Source organism: Prosopis cineraria, unplaced genomic scaffold (assembly GCF_029017545.1).
Source record: "Prosopis cineraria cultivar Desert tree isolate PC_DT_omini unplaced genomic scaffold, ASM2901754v1 PC12, whole genome shotgun sequence".
Classification (NCBI taxonomy): domain Eukaryota; kingdom Viridiplantae; phylum Streptophyta; class Magnoliopsida; order Fabales; family Fabaceae; genus Prosopis; species Prosopis cineraria.
In genome coordinates, this window is record NW_026555343.1 from 4,125,950 (window position 1) to 4,142,523 (window position 16,574).

The 16,574-nt window shown below is 32.1% G+C and overlaps 3 protein-coding genes across 6 annotated transcripts; 1 reads left to right on the forward strand and 2 right to left on the reverse strand.

Annotated features, from left to right (window-relative positions):
* Nucleotides 1–59: 59 nt before the first annotated feature.
* On the forward strand, nt 60–3,227 carry LOC129288713 (cyclin-dependent kinase inhibitor 3). 2 transcript variants are annotated; one of them, XM_054925439.1, is made up of 3 exons: nt 60–677; nt 2,031–2,213; nt 2,445–3,227. In XM_054925439.1, exons 1-3 carry the CDS (start codon nt 208–210, stop codon nt 2,512–2,514), a joined length of 723 nt encoding a protein of 240 aa, XP_054781414.1. In that variant the 5' UTR covers nt 60–207; the 3' UTR covers nt 2,515–3,227. The 2 variants fall into 2 exon arrangements, with proteins under 2 accessions (XP_054781414.1, XP_054781415.1); XM_054925440.1 differs by having other exon boundaries at nt 2,034–2,213.
* A 1,120-nt stretch (nt 3,228–4,347) lies between these two features.
* LOC129288823 (uncharacterized) lies at nt 4,348–7,490 on the reverse strand. Of its 3 annotated transcripts, none has more exons than XM_054925587.1 (3): nt 7,338–7,490; nt 4,956–5,360; nt 4,348–4,727 (listed from the first exon to the last, which is right to left on the reverse strand). In XM_054925587.1, exon 2 carries the CDS (start codon nt 5,338–5,340, stop codon nt 4,978–4,980), a length of 363 nt encoding a protein of 120 aa, XP_054781562.1. In that variant the 5' UTR covers nt 5,341–5,360; nt 7,338–7,490; the 3' UTR covers nt 4,348–4,727; nt 4,956–4,977. The 3 variants fall into 3 exon arrangements, with proteins under 3 accessions (XP_054781562.1, XP_054781563.1, XP_054781560.1); XM_054925588.1 differs by adding an exon at nt 6,058–6,266 and having other exon boundaries at nt 4,348–5,360; nt 7,338–7,488; XM_054925585.1 differs by having other exon boundaries at nt 4,348–5,360.
* Nucleotides 7,491–10,084: 2,594 nt separating this feature from the next.
* Nucleotides 10,085–13,011, reverse strand: LOC129289410 (uncharacterized). The gene is given in 6 exon segments (XM_054926172.1): nt 10,085–10,262; nt 10,610–10,790; nt 10,939–11,036; nt 12,174–12,286; nt 12,750–12,839; nt 12,842–13,011. Coding segments are annotated over 5 exon segments (525 nt in total). The 5' UTR covers nt 12,927–13,011; the 3' UTR covers nt 10,085–10,262; nt 10,610–10,651.
* Nucleotides 13,012–16,574: the final 3,563 nt, after the last annotated feature.

Sequence of the window (16,574 nt, forward strand, 5' to 3'; positions counted from 1 at the left end):
TTTGTCTATTTATATGGTCCTGTCCCCTCTTATGACCCCCAACCCTAAGTTACCTTCTTCCCATGCCCTACCTTTTCTCAGACTCTCTCTCTCTCTGTGCCAGCACTCAGTCACTCTCCAAGTTCATTTCATTGCAGTTTCGCATCGTTCTTCTCACTCTCTTGCATGAAACTCTTCGCTCTTAAGAAATTCACCCCGGGCAAGTAGATGAAGAAATCGAAAATCGCAGGTGATGTTGCAGTCATGAAGGTTCCGACTCAGTCCTCAATAGGCGTTCGTACCAGAGCCAAAACCCTTGCGTTACAAACCCATTGCAAGTTGCCTTCGTCTTCGACGACTTCGCCTTCCTCACCTCTGGATGCTGATGATTCTTCCTTTTCCTACCTCCAACTCCGAAGCCGACGCCTCCGGAAGGTCTTCGTCGGCAACAAGAAGCCATCGTCGTCACTACCCAAGTCTCACGGGAGCTGTTGCAGAGAAAGTCCTAACTGTAATTGTCGTGGCATGATTGCGAATTCGACGGTGCGAGAAAGTTCGGTGAAATCAGTGTCGTTGATTAATGAGGAGGGGCATTTTCTAGGGGAATTTGCAAAGGCAAGCGATGATGAAGAAAATGTTGATATGTGTATTGAGAGTTCGTTCGGAGAAAATATCTCGGAGGTTGAAGACAGAGATAGGTATATGCCTCTTCGATTCGCCTTTGAAATGTCATTATCCCAAGTGTTCTTCTAGTGGTTTATCTGGTGGTTTTTTCTCCAATTTTTTTTTTTTATTAATGTTGGGTGCGATCTTTGAAGCATACTCCTTCATGACTTTGTGTAGGTGAAGTATTTCTGGATTTATTTTGTTATTTTTTGTATATATTATGTAACTCTTTCCACCCTTTTTCATTTGTGTAGTTTTTTTGGCCATTAATTAATTAGGGTTTTCTTGAAAAACTAAAGGGAAAACAACCAAATAAATAAAGGGGAAAAAGGAATTCTTAGATATTAATATTGTGTAGTTATTTTTCTTGCACGAATGCTTACCGTGACCCTTTGTGTGTGTGATGTGTGGTCTCAATCCGTGAAATTTTGTTTTATGTTATTTCACTTTCATTTGATTATTGGATTCTAAAATCTTTGTAACCTCAGCACGAAGGAAAGGGACAGTTGTCAGTTGTCACAAGGGTTGGTCAAATTTTAGCGTTTGTGACCTGTGAGAGGTTCTGCAACAAGACCCAGTCCTCAGTAGGGTAATTTATTGCCGCTAGTTGCATCTTCCCGCATTTATAAAAAGTTTGATCTTTTCCAAAGGAATGGAACCTGTGAGATGGACCCCTTAACTGCATCACAATTATCTCTATAACCTTACGTTTGAAGGTTTAAATTAGGAGACTTTTGTTTGCAAGGAACAACCAAATGAAAAATATTATTTTTACTCATTTTCCAAATACTGAAAACAATAATTTACTCAAAGAAATCTTGGTAATTGTTTCTGACTTCCTGGTATGATTCCATCATGTTTTTCACTTTGATTGTCCTTGTTGTTTGTAATGAATGAAAAAGATTTTGGCCGTCTCTTGCTCTGTATCTCTTTTCCTAATATTATGAGCCCACTGTGTCAGACCCTGTCCCATTAAATGCCAGCTACTTTTTTAGAATAGCTACTTGTCTTTAGTTTCAACTTGATCAGATTTTGTAGGGGAAAGGTGTGCCCTTTTCAATTTTCATCAACATCAAGTGACATGTTATGCTGTCAGCTAGCATCATACATATTTCTCTGAAACTTTTGGGTTCCTATGGCCAGTAGTTTCATTTATAAGCAAGTCATATTTGACTAGTTTATTAAATCCCCATATTTAACAAAGAAAAGAAATAGCACATAACAATAAGGAAGAGATGGATTGAAAGCGAAAGGCCGAGCAACTTCCAACATTAAAAGTTGTTGGAAGCACTTCATTTTTTTTTTATCTTACTATTTTGACTGAACTCTTTTTGGGTATAAGCCTACAAGGTATTGATTTTTGGCTATTTTTCTTGGTGGTTAAGCAGGAGTACAGGGGATAGCTCGCCTTGTAGTTTAACAAGGGACTCTGCTACTATGAGCAACCTCGCGTCAACCACAAAACAGATTATATGTGAACACGTGCAAAGGGATATTCCAACGGCTTACGAGATGGAGGAGTTCTTTGCTTTTGCAGAGAAGCAGCAACATACAATCTTTATGGAGAAGTATTCTGTCTTTTTATCACTACCTTTTCCCTTTTTTATTTTTGAGAGAAATGCATTTTATCTTTTCAAATGTAACTTCAAAACCTCAATTACATTATTTACAAATAAAAAAAGTGTTTTGACAAAAACAAGTGTTTTTCTTATGGAATAAACTTAATGTACTAGTTATACTGTTTCCCCCTTTTCAAATGGTGCCTTGTGTAAATATGTAATGTGGGTTCTATTTTGCAGGTATAACTTTGACATTGTGAATGATGTGCCTCTCCCAGGTCGGTTTGAGTGGGTCCAAGTGCTTCACTAGGCCAAGCTTATTGGGGCTTGTCTGATGGGAAAATTGCGCTAAGAAATGGGATTTTGTACGTTTTAGATTAAATAATCTTAAAAACTATAATTATTATTGAAAGCTAAAATTATTATTAAATTTTGGGAAAGTTACTGATAAAAGTCAATCAAAATTATCATGTACATAATATTTAATGGTAACTTTCTTAAATTTTGATAATATTTTGGTTTTATCTAAAAATAATTATAGCTTTCATAACCTTTTGGCTTAGAATTTACAAAATCTGCGTGGTCTTTGATGTAATTTTCCCATCTCTGGATTTCAAGCTGAGCTTAGAAGATGCAACTTAGCAACATGTAGGATTACATGTAATTGCATAGCCGGAGGAATTTGAAAATGCTAACCGACAAGATAATTGAAGGAAGCCTTATCAAGGAAAAGGGAAGGATCTGATCTGATGGCTTTTGGGACTTGGAATGTGTAGGGGTTTTTCTGTAGATGGTAGGCTTTTGTAGTTAATGTAATTTCTTTACTTGTTTGTTCATAATTAGGGCTTAGAGGTAAGGATAAACCTTGTGAAGTAGAGAATTCAGTGTGAAGACTTGCAATCTTCTTGTGGCTTCAACCTGGAAATCTATCATTGGGCTTTCAAATCTGGACCATCACACTATCGCCGGTCTGAAATGCACAAAAATGACTGTCTTTCTAATTAATTAATTATGATTCAATTTCTTATTTTTTTTAATATCTGACACGCTCTTTTATTTGACACTATACTGCAAATTATAATTTATAGTGCATTGGTACTAACTTAGACTCAAGATCTTGTATTTAAGTGTCTGTAATTCCTTTCACCAAGATCAACATATATTAATTAATATTAATAATATTACTCCATAATACTTTTTTTTTTCCTTCAGTAACTGCATAGTCAAGAGTCTTTTACTACCAATCTAACATCATCTTGATGTGCAAACATCTTTCAGTTTGTCAAAATCACTTCTTAAGTAAAACTATCCCAACACGTGTCATAATTACATGAAACTCAATTCCAACCAATGTCATTTGCGTAAAATCAATTCCAGCCAAAGTTTTATAAATGCTAATCCAAATAGTGTCTTCAACCTGGAAATCTAGCATCGGCCTTGGAATCTTGTCTCACTTGCAGAAAAGTTCAACGATTGATATTTTTATTGTTCTTAAATTATCTTAGGGCTTATTTGGTTTTCAGTTAGGATTTCAAAAAGAACTTAAAATGAAATTTCAATTTCTCTCAAGTCCATTTAAAAGTCAAGTCCACGTGTTGTTAAATGTCATTTCAGCCAATGTAAGATTTTTCTTACTTTTGAAACTTACATCATCAAAGCACATTTAAATATAGTTTTTATGGCTCAATTGAAAATTGAATTTTATATTATAAACTGAATAGTTGATCATATTAATTTTTAGTATTAAACTGTTAATATATTCAACTACTTATAATTTGTCCAATAAATCAAACTTTAAATTTTATACTTTTATTAAAGAGCATCAAATTTTGTTATTTACAATTTTTATCACATATTTTTCAACCATTTCTAATATATTTGTGTAATAAAAATTAATATCCTTTTTGGTAATATTACATTTAAAACACTTTTATTATACATAATCTAAACAGTTCTCAATTCATTAAACTGAATTTAAAAAAATATATCTAGACATAAATCTCATTCTAACAATTAATTTTTCTGAAATTAATTTTTATTAAATAAACTTTTAATAAATTGATTTTTGATCAGTGAAAAATCAAACAAGCACTTAACTGAATATGGATAAAAAGGGGGGGGGGGACAAATATGACAAATGATATCCTTCAAGTCATTTCAATAAAATTTCTGCACATTCCGTCACGAATGGTAGGGACTGGAGTTTTATATTCTTGCGAAGATTCAGGGGTCAAACGTCGTAGACAAGTGTCACTATTCTTTGCCAAATCACAGGGATATTGCAACAGCAATTAATCAACATGCTTGATGACTGTTTACCAAAAAATGCCTCATGATTGTACACAAATCTGAACCCGAGTGTGCAAAAAGGCTCCGTGAGTCCCTGATAAACCCAACTGAATCTGAACTGATGAGCTTCTCAATGAACTAAATTTAGGTCATATGGCAAAAACCATGCAACATACAAGTTCACATTTGGAATATGCTATCACAGCAAGCGCGCGCCTCTCCACAAAAATTCTCCTGAACCAAAGACGGCACATGGTGAGATGCTACAAATAATTGTGCCAAAAAATTGTCACCAGAAGGCTAAATAACAATTTGAGGTATTATTGTAAATTCAGATCTTCTAGTGTAGTCATAGCTGCTTCAACAGACTTGGTTACTGGAGTTAGCCAAGAACAAGAAAAAAATCTTTCATGAGGCATCCACAGATCATGGAAATGTAACGTAGTTGGCAGTTAACTAAACTGTTCTTGGGTGATATTGCAGGCTACTTTGCAGGCTTTTCAGAAGAGGATGGAGCCTTCTCGGCCATGGTAGAAGTAGCAGAAGATTCTTCAGCTTCAACAAGCTGCTTAAGCCTTGCCTGAAGACCTCGAACTCTGTCCTCAGTTTTGCGAAGCTTCCTCCATCGATAGGCAGTCCAGAGGCCAAAGCCACCATAGACAACAATATAGGAAGCCCACACATAAGGATAAGTTTCTGCGTGCTCTTTAATTTTGTGATACTGATTTTCTAAAGTTTCTATCATACCAGCAGCAGAAGGGCTTGCAGTGATTCGGTCCTCATCAGTTTTCTGGACAGGCGTGGAATTTGTTGCTTGCTGATTACTATCTACTGGTTTTGTTGCCATGTCCCTCTTTCAATGATGTTCTGTCATTGATTATGTAAGATAATTGAATAAGCAATCACCATTTCAAGCATCCTACTATTTAAAAGCAAATTAAACAGCTACTCTAACAGCCACATACAGAGGCATCACTAAAAGTACGTACATGCATGCAAATGGACAATTTGAACTAAAGCTATAAATATCATAGTATGCAGAAAAAATACATCTAAAATACAGTTGCGTACATGAGACTTGCTACTACGACGAAAATAAGAATATGCACATTTGTGTATATGTGAGTGGGAAATAAGTATATCTTTACGTATTATGATATTGGAAGAGCATAAAATACAAATACTCTTGCTCTATTATAATGTATAGATTGTAAAAAGTAAGATTGTCCAAACTGAGATTTCTATCGAAAGCATTTGATATTCTAGGCAATGAAGCTAAAGCCATCACTTCTACAAACTAAATGAAGTTTTCTTCATTAAATCCATCTATGCATACAACCATTGATAGATGAGCATTAAAAGTTAAGCCTAAGCACCGGATTCAACAATTTTGTAACTTATACGATATTCCAATACCATAGAAGTAGTCTTTATCAAACACCAACAAAATAGAATATGAAGTTTATACAAACTATTGGTGTTTTCCCATCTCCAGGGATACTATTACAATCCATATAATCATTCCCTTCTTTTTTATTTTCTTCATCATAAAAATAGTCAATACCATCAAAGAACTCCAAGTCATCATGAATAAGTCACATCCGATATTTGAACACTCTCTCTCACTTCTACTTCACCATATTGTTGACTGCCTCTTTTCCAGTTGTCTTTCACTCTCTATTTGGTAGTAGAACAGGGTCGTCCTTCTCCCCTTTCGATTTAGCATCATGTCATTGATCATCAACATTAGCTTCCATTTTCAATTGCCTTTAGCTAATCAAACACAAATTACCAGCACGTGGAAGACCCAAAAAAATTAGGCCAAAATTATGTATATAAAGGCATACATCAGTAATGTGCCTTTCATTCAAATCAGTGCAATTTCACTTTCTGCTGGCTTGTGTTGTAGAGCAAAATCTAAAGTGTTTTTCCATTTTTCAAAGCATATACATGATGAATAGTAAGATGGGATGAGTCAATCACTAAATGAGTAGTTAACAAATAGGCAAAAGATGAGCAGGCTGCCCATGCCATCACAGCAACTGTGAGATTAGTCAAATGGTTATGTAATGACAAGCATATAGATTAATAAAACAAAAATAAATTCTGGTCCTGACCTCCTCCAACATTGCAATGACAAAGGAAATCCTAAGGTTGCCTTAAAAAATTAAAAAAGAAGTCCCAGTAAACCCAATTCTCGTTCAAAAAACATCTAAAGAAAGATCGAGTCTTTCTGAGAAAACAAGTGATGAAAGAAGGCAACTGGCTTTTATAACTTTCCAAATTATTAACAAGAAAGTTAACAAATTTTCCGAGCTAAGTTTTATTGCGAAGATAGAACTCCCCACCCATAGGCGGAGCTACTCTGAAATCTCAGAAATATGCATAATTGATATAATACCCTTTTAATTTTTGTTCCAGATACTTTGACAGAACTCGAGCAAAGTCATTTACAAGATCATACATTACAAATACCTTGGGAATTTCCAAAATTGACGATAATATAAAAAGATTAATAAACAGAATGCCAATACACAAAAAATCCAAACATTGCAGAACAATAATATTCAAATCATACAAGCTGCTAGTAATCCGAATGAAGAGGGAAGAAGTATATAGCCAATTACACGCCGTTCAAGCAAAAACTAGTACAAAAAAGTAAACTCAATATGTAAATACTCCCAAATTCAAAGGCGTCAATATTCAACGAATGCACAACTAGATTCAAAGCCAAATTAAAATGGAAAATTTAAAACAAAGCAAGAACAGCCACGCAGGGAACAGATGACGCGGGGAACAAATTCAAATCTAGATTCAAAACCAGATTGAACAAATCAGTCTCACCGGATTTTGGAGTAGAAAAAGCCCAAGGTTCACTTCACTGATTGCCCGAGAACAACCACGCAGGGCTGACAACGGTGGACGGTGTCCACTGTCCAACGGAGTATGGGATGCTTGTTCGTCGACGAAGAGAACTGATCCGGTACGCGCGAGAAGGGTTTTATCGGGGTTTATAATTAATTTTCGGAAGAATTTGGTATAGGTCCAAAATTAATTTGAAACTTAATCTTTACATGTAAAATTATAATTACCTTTCTATATCAAATAAGATTTTTACCAGCATTTTTATTAAACTCTTGGATATACTAAAAATACTTTTTTTTTTCATTCTGACTTTTTCTAATTTTCTCAGACTCATTATTAAATTATATCAAATCAATTTTATATTAAATTAAAATTTATATTAACCTGAAAAATTAAATTAAATTAAATTAAAGATAAAAATAAAAAGAATGATAATACCAATGTCTATAAATTTAAAAGATTACTTGTCACTCACAAAAAAAAAACCACTTGTTTGCCCAAAAAAAAATTACAAAACCATCAGTTGCGACATTTTATAAAAATTATATATTTAGTATAAATAATAAAATGTGTAAATCTCAACCACTATTTAAACTCCTCTCTCATTTTAATAGGACAGGGATGGTTCATATTTATGAATTTATATATTATTAAGAAAGAATTTTATTAAAGGAAAAAAAATTAACATGTAAAGATAAGATTTTAACTCAGGGGTTGGACAGAGCTGTGACGTACATAAACAAAAGAGAGGATGGACATGGCAAGTGAACAATGAAGAGGAGCATCAGTTTTTGGTTTAGGGTTAACATTTTTTCCTCAAATAAAAAATGAATAATTTCTTCTACAAACAGAAATTTAAGATATTTTTCTAAAATGATTATTTAATTTAATTTTCTTAAATTATAAATTATTTTTTAAAATCTCATTATCTTGAAATATAATAAATTTGCAAAACATAATTTGAATATCAAATTATAATTTTTAAAAATATAAACAAACAGTGATCATATCTTTTAAGCTCATTTTGTGAATATTACAACTTTTTTAAACTGAATTATTCTCACTCACTTTTAAAAATAAAGTATTTTAAAAAATATTTTCATAAACTTTTTATAAAATATAAGTTTTTACATAGATTATTGTACGTGATAATTTTTAATAATAATAAAAACAGACATTCAGGCTTTTTATCTTTATTATCAATTATCAATATTCAATATCTTATATGACACCATACAATCCCAACCATATATTGGAAGCTTCTCTCCCTCAACAACAAATATTATCAAATCAAATTTAAGTATTACTAACTAAAATAATATTTTTACTTTTTAAAATATTAATTTTTTATAAAAAATTAATTTTTTAGTTCTCCAACTTTTAAATCACTTGTAACTCAATTCTCAACTATGACTCGCTGTGATTAGTCCCTCAACTATAACTCACTTATGACTCCAGTCCCTCAACTTTTGAATTACTTACAAATTAGTCCCTTAACTTTTGTTAATTTTTTTTTATATTAGCTTATATCTCACATCAATGAGTAAGAGAAGGTATTTTAAAATAATATATGAGCATTTTTTTATCCTCTTATTTGATAAGAAATTTTTTAAAAAAAATTAAAAAATAAAAATCGAATTATAAGTGAATCAAAAGTTGAGGGACTGAATCACAACAAGTTCTAATTAAGGGATTGATTCACAGTGTCATAATTGAATGACTGAGTTATAAACGAGTTAAAAGTTGAAAGATTAAAAGATCAATTTTTTTTTTTTTATATATAAGATTTGGGCTAAAAATGTTAAAGAAAACTCCTTTCATTTAACCTAATCATAATTCATCATTAACAACACACTTCAAACTTGTTTAATGTCATGTGAAGTAGCCATTAATGTCTAATATATGAACATTGATTGAACGCACAAACTCTGCTTTATAAATTAGAAGTGATGCCTAGTATTGCTACACAGGTAGATAATTTGCCATTTGAAAGGTCTCGAAAACTTTTGCTTTCAATTAAGTTCAATTCTATACCTACTTTGCAATTACCAATAAAATTTAGTTTAATAATACTAAAATTGTATTCATACCAAAACTTTTTTCATAAACATAAAAAGTAGGTTCTGCTAATAGAGAAAAATCTTTTCAAAATAGCAATAAATAAACATCTCCTAACTAAATTTATACATGTACAAGGATTAAGTTTCAAATCAAACTCTCAACCATTTATTTAAAGTTATGTTTGGTTGGAGAGAGAGGAAAAAATAATTTTAATAGAAGGGAATGGGGAGAGAGAATCCCTTCAAATCACCCAAATTTGAAGGGGACAGGATGGGAGATCCAAACAAGAAAAGGAGAGTGCCTCCCTCTCCTTGTCCCATCCAAACAAGGGGAAGGGACTTCAACTAAACAAGGAGTAAATGACAAGAATCTATACTACTCAGGTCAATTTTAATTGATTCTTAACAAAACTTTTAACAATGACTTTTCTTCCTGTTTTTTCTTTTAAAGAATTTTCGTCCTTTTACATTAAGTTCTATCCTTACTTCACAGTTCACACAACCTAAAATAAACCCAAATGAATTAGCAACGATCCCTTTTGTTATATCAACGGCCGCAAGATTAATAGGTTAGTTTTTTTTATTGGCAAAAAAAAAGATAAATTTTATGGTAAATCAGTCAAAACCCTTCACTCTTTTTAAAAAAATCACACACGAAATTTCAAATTGAAAAAAATTCCAAAATATAATTGTTCTGGTTTTTTTTTTTTTTGGGGAGCAAGAATGAGAGAAGCACGGATACAGAAAACCATACTAAATTTAAAATCACAGTCACTGACAGATAAAACAGAGTGAGTTCACTTCATCTGCCATCTCAAACATTCTTTAATTCTTTACATCCAATCTGCAAATTTATGCATTGTGTTAAACAAGGTTAAAAATTTGCAAGTTGACAGAAAATAAATACTAATGATTAGTTTAACACACAGAATAGAATAGATAAAAGCGGATGATCGATAATTATAAGAATATTATCATTGTCAAGAGAGAAAGAAAAGGGATAATATGAGCAGAAGGTATGCTCCAGAAAAGCATAGATAATGATAACAATATAGAACAAAACATGATATGGACAATGAGGCATGTCAAAATATTTAGTGTCCAAGTGTAATTTGAAGTGCTGTATCATATTTTGTACTTGAAGTATCAGTTCTTCATAACATTGATTTCATAACAAAATTTGTCACTCACCTACTATGTTCATGCTAGAAAGCAAAAAGTCAAGGTTTCCTTCTATGACTGTTGAGGCTCCATCAGTGCTTCATGCTTTGTTTCTGACATTTCAACTTCGACTGCGCCATTATCTAAAGATTTCTCTTCCTCCATTGCCATCCTTCTTAATTTCTCCTGTTGTATTGCACGTAGCTCGTATCTGATTGACAGCAAAAGAGATCTAATATCATTGATGTTGATGCCTTGGGTTTTTTACTCGATTGATCATCTAGAGAACTCAAGTTATAACAAACTCTAAATGCTATCACATAAATATCCACCACAAAGCAAGAATTTGCAGAACTTACTCGATTATGTGGCTCCTCACAAGCTTAAAGTATATGCTCCAGAATTGTTTTTCCTTCAAACGGCCAGGGCAGAGTTTATATCTAATTTGAGAGAGTTCCTGGAAGGGAATTAAGGAAATTTAGATGATATTTGTATGTTCTGTTGCGAGATTTTCAAAATAATTATGGCACATGGGAATTTTTTATTTATTTTTAAACAGCAACAATGATTCGATGATTGGTGAGAAAAGAATATCCACATGTTAGTGCTTTTATTAAGAATGTCAAAGCAAGCATATATTGAGCTTAACCCCAAGCATATATCAGCAGATTTGAAGGAAAAAACAACACCTTTTGTTTTTTAATTTTGTCTTTCTTAACAACATCAAAGAAACACAAGCAAGAGAAAACCATAAACCAGATTATTACGGTGGCACAAGCTTGCCTTATCTACTGCTCAGCTTCCCAGACAGGTAGAAGGCATCATATCAGGGTCCAAAATAATTTCTGCACTCTAAGTCAACAGTTAAGACTAAAAGCCTATGGCGCAAGCTGCCTTTTGCAGCAGAATCTAAAAACCTGAGGCATAATGTTCGTCTACAACACACTCTTAAATAAAATCCCTGATTCTCCTTCCTACACGTCATTGTTATATTCACATGCATCCATTGAAAAGTAACGCTAATGTTAGGCTTTATGTAAAAGTGAGTTTAAGAATACTCTAAAAGGAAACCAGACAAATATATTTCTTCTAACGTGTCTTCTTTCTTTCATGTGTCTTGCTTCATGCTCTTCGTAGTTAATCAACAAATGATTTTGGCATAAATTACAGACCTTATCCACCAGAAGGGGGAAAAGTTGATCAATATAAGGTGAGCCGCTCATCCATTAGCAAGATACTTGTATTATATCAATGGCTGGTGTAATTGATATAAAAGCCAGCTTAAACAAATGACAAGTAGTGCATAAGCAGTGCTGTTCAAAACTATTTATACTAGAACTTCAAGATAGTCTTAACCCTTAACCATTTTGGCTAACAAGCACAACAGTGAGACATCCAAGGATGAAATTTACAAGTTAAAAGGCTGTTTGATATCACTTTGCAATACATAGGATTTGCAAGTAAAATCCACCTTTTTTTCCACTCACCATTTCTATATACGCACATAATTATTCAATATTTAACAGTTCAGCATCATAACCGAGAATATTTAAAAAAAAAAAATCGACACCCCAAGGAACAACCGGAAACGAACCTTGACTCTTGACAGTATGAGGGTGGCATGTCTCTCCTGCCACTGAGAGAGATCCTTCCTAATTCTGGCTGAATTCAGTCGAATATCTTCAGCACTAGTGGCTTCATCTTCGTCTGGAAACATACAATCAGTACATGAAAAAGATAAATATCATAACAGGATTCTTTATAAAGATTAAAGAATGGTATACTACTGCTGGTTATTAAAAAAAAAAAAAAAAAGAACGGCATGCTGCATCAATTCATTTGTTTTCCAAACCAGTGTGTGTGTGTGTGTGTGCGCGCGCGCGCCGCCGAAAATTGATACCCATAAATCTCCGACGTTTTCCTTACTTTCTATCCGGCAAAGCGAGCGAGTAATATTCAACAAGGAGATTAAAGAGATTTTAATCATTCATGATATATCATAAATAGTGGAAATTATCAAAACTGACAACCTTGTATACCTAATCAACCATAATCCATCATTACTCAACTGGAAATCTAAAGATGGCCAATTCTCATAATTTCTCTCCAATTTCACGAATTTAGGAACTAAATACCATATAGAGAATAGCGACAGAAAGAAAAAGCTGACCTTGGAGAGGAAAATTTTTAAATGTATCAATCGCAAAGGACTTTGTGTAATTTATCAAATCCTGAGTAATCCCATACAATTGGTCCTCGTCTTCCCCCTTGGGTTTGATTGAGATTGAGGATTTGGGGTTTGGGTCCTTCTGGAAGTCCATGTAAGATTGCGAGTGAACCAGCTCATGCTTCGCCGTGTTTTCTGCTACAGTCGCCACTCCAAACTGGCAGAGTGGAGGACACTAACCACAGAACGTAGCACTCAAGTTAGTGAATTCGACTCGATGCAAGTATTTAACTGATTACACGCATTAACATCAAATGTCGGAAGCAAGGAATGAAATTTTTTTTTAATCTTATTTATAAATCATATTATTAAATTTATATTAAAATTTTTTTAAATTAAAATTTATTTTTGCCCTTACATTTGGATAATGTTTGAATCTATAAATTTAAATTTAAACTTAAATTTAATATTTAAAATTTATAAATTTAAATTTTTTTATTTAAAAAATTTAAGAAATTTTAAATGAAAAAATAGATAAATTATGATTCTAATTAAAAATAATAAATTTATTTTTATTTTTTAATTGATAAAAAATAAAAAGAAATATAAGAATTTTGAAAGTATCAATAATAAAAATGTGAAGAGAAAAAATATTAAATATTTAAAATAATTAAAATTTTAAATGATTAAAGTATGAAAAAAAAAAACTTAAAATTACAAATAAATTATAATTTTAAATAAGTTTGGATTTGAATTAAATTTAAATTTAATTCATAAATTTTTATATATTTAAATAAGAAATTTAATTTAAATTTAAATGTTTATTAATTCAGATACAACATTAAACTTCGCTACCTTCTCGGCAGCAGCATGGACGCGGGTCATGGGCAATGCCAATATGGTTATGAGTCATCGTTGTCCATCTGGAATCCCAAGTCCAAAGCTCTTTTTACCTTTACTGGGGCCATTTCCATTCAATCTACTCGGGCTAACTGTGTGTGTGTGTGTGTGTGTGTGTGTGTGTGTTGCCTGAACTGTATATATTATATTCAACAGCATCAACATTTATCAAGCCAAGTCAGTTGTCACATGTTTCAAAAAGTGAATCCTACTTACCTTAACTAACCAACGTTTATGAAGATTTAATGTTATCTTAAAATCGCTATGTTTTAATTATTTAAGTATAATATTGTTACGACAAGGCGGTCCGAACATTGGTGCTTCTCCTCAAACACTTTAAGGTTAAAAATGGATTTTAATTCTTTCTTTTTTCTTTTTACCTTTTTGTTAAATATTGAAAAAAATTGTTATTAAAATTTAATATATATATATATATATATATAATAGGGGCAAAACTAAAAAAAATATTTTTTAGATAAAATTAATAAATTTTAAGTTTTCCTTACCCTATGATTCATGGATTTGCATTTGGTGATCAATGCTCATCACTTGTGATGAGCTGATGATCACCGCATGCTTATTGGCTCATAATTCTTCATTTCAATTCAAATTAATCTCAACCATTTATTTAGATTAATTTATGACTCTTGGTTTGATGAGCACTGAATGCGGATGCATGAATCGTTGAGTCTCACTTGTAAATAAAAATGGAGAAAGTACATCTTTAATAATATCTATGAATATAATAAACCCAAATCCACACACACATGTTATCTTATCAATGAAGAATGGTATTATTAAAATCAACTTAAATTAGAGGTTGAATTGACTAGTAAACCTTTTGATCTAGTTGACTTATAAGATAGGAACGGGAAAAAAAAAAAAAACTTTGATCACTTGAGCTTGCCTCAAATTGGTTGGCTACGTTTAGAGTTTGGAATTTAATTCTCAAGAAATGAAATTAATTTTACTCAAAAGGTCCTTGCCCTCAATATTTTGTAATGAGTGGTTCTTTTACTAAAACCATAAATCAGCTATTATAAAATTGTGCATGACTTTTAAAGCATCTAGAATGAATTAAAAAGACTAACTTTTTTATTAATCAGCTAAAATAATTTTAATCGTGCCAAAAATTACACAAAATCCAAAAAATTTGGACACCAAAAAAGTCAAAAATCCATTTTTTTATCCATAAGTGCAGAAATAACAATAATTGGAAAGGTAACTTTTGCTTTACTTTTCAATTTTGTCAACTATGATTCTAATTCAATGACAACTCAACTCCAATCCAAACTCAATCCGATTATAAAAATATTTTTTTGTCCAAACTAAGCCATTAATGGCTCCCATTGACAGTCCAACAGATGCGACCATTTAGTGTGATTCTTTAAACAATGTTTAATAAATTAAAGCTTCTTCTAGTTGAATGTCTGTTTTCTTCTTTTTCTTTTTTTTTTTTTTTGGTGGTTTTCACCATTTGGTGTCTAAAGATGACAACCTCTACTAATCCGAATTTGAGCTAGGTCGGGGCCCCAAAACAAGGAGAAGCTCTCCCAAGCACATTTTTTCCATTCCCATCACCCCAGGGATCAAACTATAAGAGTTGATGCTTAAGCAAACTTAGATCCATTGTCACCTGAGCCAAGGTGGTTGGTTGGTTGAATGTCTTTTTGAGTTATATTCAAGTCAGCCATTTTATTTATTGATTTATTTCATTAGGTCCAAGTGAGATTAGTTTTTGCTAGGCTAAGTTTCATTTGGATCGGTCCATTGCAGTTCAAGACCCAACAGGGGAACAAAACCAAACAGGGCTGAAGGTTCGCTCCAATCCGCGCCTAGTCCAACTCATGCTTGAATCTTTTAATTTAGTTCTCAAATCAATTTTATTCAACTCAAAATGGTCCCCATAGGCATAAACAGCATATCCCGCATTCGTTATAATTAATGATATTAATTAACTTGCCATCAATATCTTTACATAAAGAACTAAATATTTTTTAGATTAATTATTTTGATTAGAAAAGAATATATTGAATACGAAGGAATGAGATCATTTAACGACGAAATCATTATTATAACATAAAAAATAAATTATTACTCTACATTGTCGTACCGGAGGCAAAATATATGTTTCAGTGAAAGTTACTAAAATATCCTTCACTTTTGGCATCAATTTTTACACGTCATTTATGAATCTTCAACAATTTTCAATTTCTCTTCCATGCCTCCGATCCTTCAACATACACTCTTGGTATTTCTTGAAAGCTTCATTCATGATTTGCAATTTTTTTCAATGGGTTCGCTAATCTTCAAATTTTTTCTTCCATGTATATTCAGCATCAATGTTTTTTTTAATGAAATGAAATTTTCTGCACTAGTCTTCAAATGTCATCTACATATCTTTAATGATATTCATTTTTCAACCACGCCTTCAAATTCACAACAGTCTTCCAAGTTCTTTCAATAGGCTTCAGCTTTTTTTTTTTTTTTGGGGGAATGGTCTGCATTTTCTTCAACGATATGAATTAATTTTCAAATATGTTCCATATATCATTAACATATGTTATTAATATTGAAGATAAGTGCAGCCCAATGAAGAATGTTTGAAGGATCGAAGGTATGGAAGAAAAATGAAGATAATTATTAATAACTTCTGAAAAAAAAATCTCTACCAAAAAGAGAAGAATATTTTAATATTTTTCATTGAAACACAATTTCCCCTAGGCTAAATTAATGATTTCCTGTGAGTTTTATTTTAATATTTTACAGCTTATACCCAAATATTTAAACTTTTAATCTCATCTCCAACTTTCCCTTCACACTCTGCTTTTTCCCTTAACACTTTATGCAATGGGGCATATATAAACGGAACACAAGTATGGATTACACTCCTTCCTTCTTTTTCAAATTATAAAACAATTTGAAACA